This window comes from Sinocyclocheilus rhinocerous, unplaced genomic scaffold (assembly GCF_001515625.1).
Source record: "Sinocyclocheilus rhinocerous isolate Xijiao unplaced genomic scaffold, SAMN03320098_v1.1 scaffold1937, whole genome shotgun sequence".
NCBI lineage: Eukaryota > Metazoa > Chordata > Actinopteri > Cypriniformes > Cyprinidae > Sinocyclocheilus > Sinocyclocheilus rhinocerous.
Window position 1 is genome coordinate 185,494 of NW_015626386.1, and position 556 is coordinate 186,049.

The following is a 556-nucleotide window of genomic DNA, read 5'->3' on the forward strand; positions in this document are numbered from 1 at the left end:
GTGTGTGTGTGTGTGTGTGTGTGCCAAACTCTGTTATTTTACTATTAATATTATTATTATATTTTACGATTGTTATAACTATTCTTTTATATTTATTTGAATATTATTTTTATATTTTTCTTCAATTTTATATTGATTTTTATATTAATTTTAGTTTACGTTTTGGTAATTTTGTTGTGGGTTTTAAAAAGTAATTTTTGTTGTGTAATATTGTGAAATATTATTACAATTTAAAATAACTGGTGTCTATTTAAATGTTTTAAAATGTAACTTATTCTTGTGATAGCAAATTGTTTATATTATAAACACTAACATCATGATTTACTTGAAAGCTGCTTTGAAACAATCTGTATTGTGAAAAGTGCTGTATGTAAACTTGACTTTATGTGTGTGCTGTCTCATCTACAGGTGGGAAAGCATGACGAAGCATGGATGGTTCTCAAACAGATTCATGACACCAACATGCGTGCGCGCGGAGAGCCCGAGAAAGTCTTTACTGTGAGTCACACACACACACACACACACACACACACACACACACACACACACGCACACA

General features: G+C 30.6%; 1 protein-coding gene across 1 annotated transcript in view; it reads left to right on the forward strand.

Annotated features, from left to right (window-relative positions):
* The window catches only part of LOC107713605 (synaptic vesicle glycoprotein 2C-like), a 37,915-nt gene that overhangs the window by 25,829 nt on the left and 11,530 nt on the right, over positions 1-556 (forward strand). The window contains exon 6 of the mRNA XM_016519176.1: positions 409-498. Within this exon, the coding sequence (XP_016374662.1) occupies positions 409-498 (90 nt within the window). The remainder of the gene's footprint in view (positions 1-408; positions 499-556) is intronic.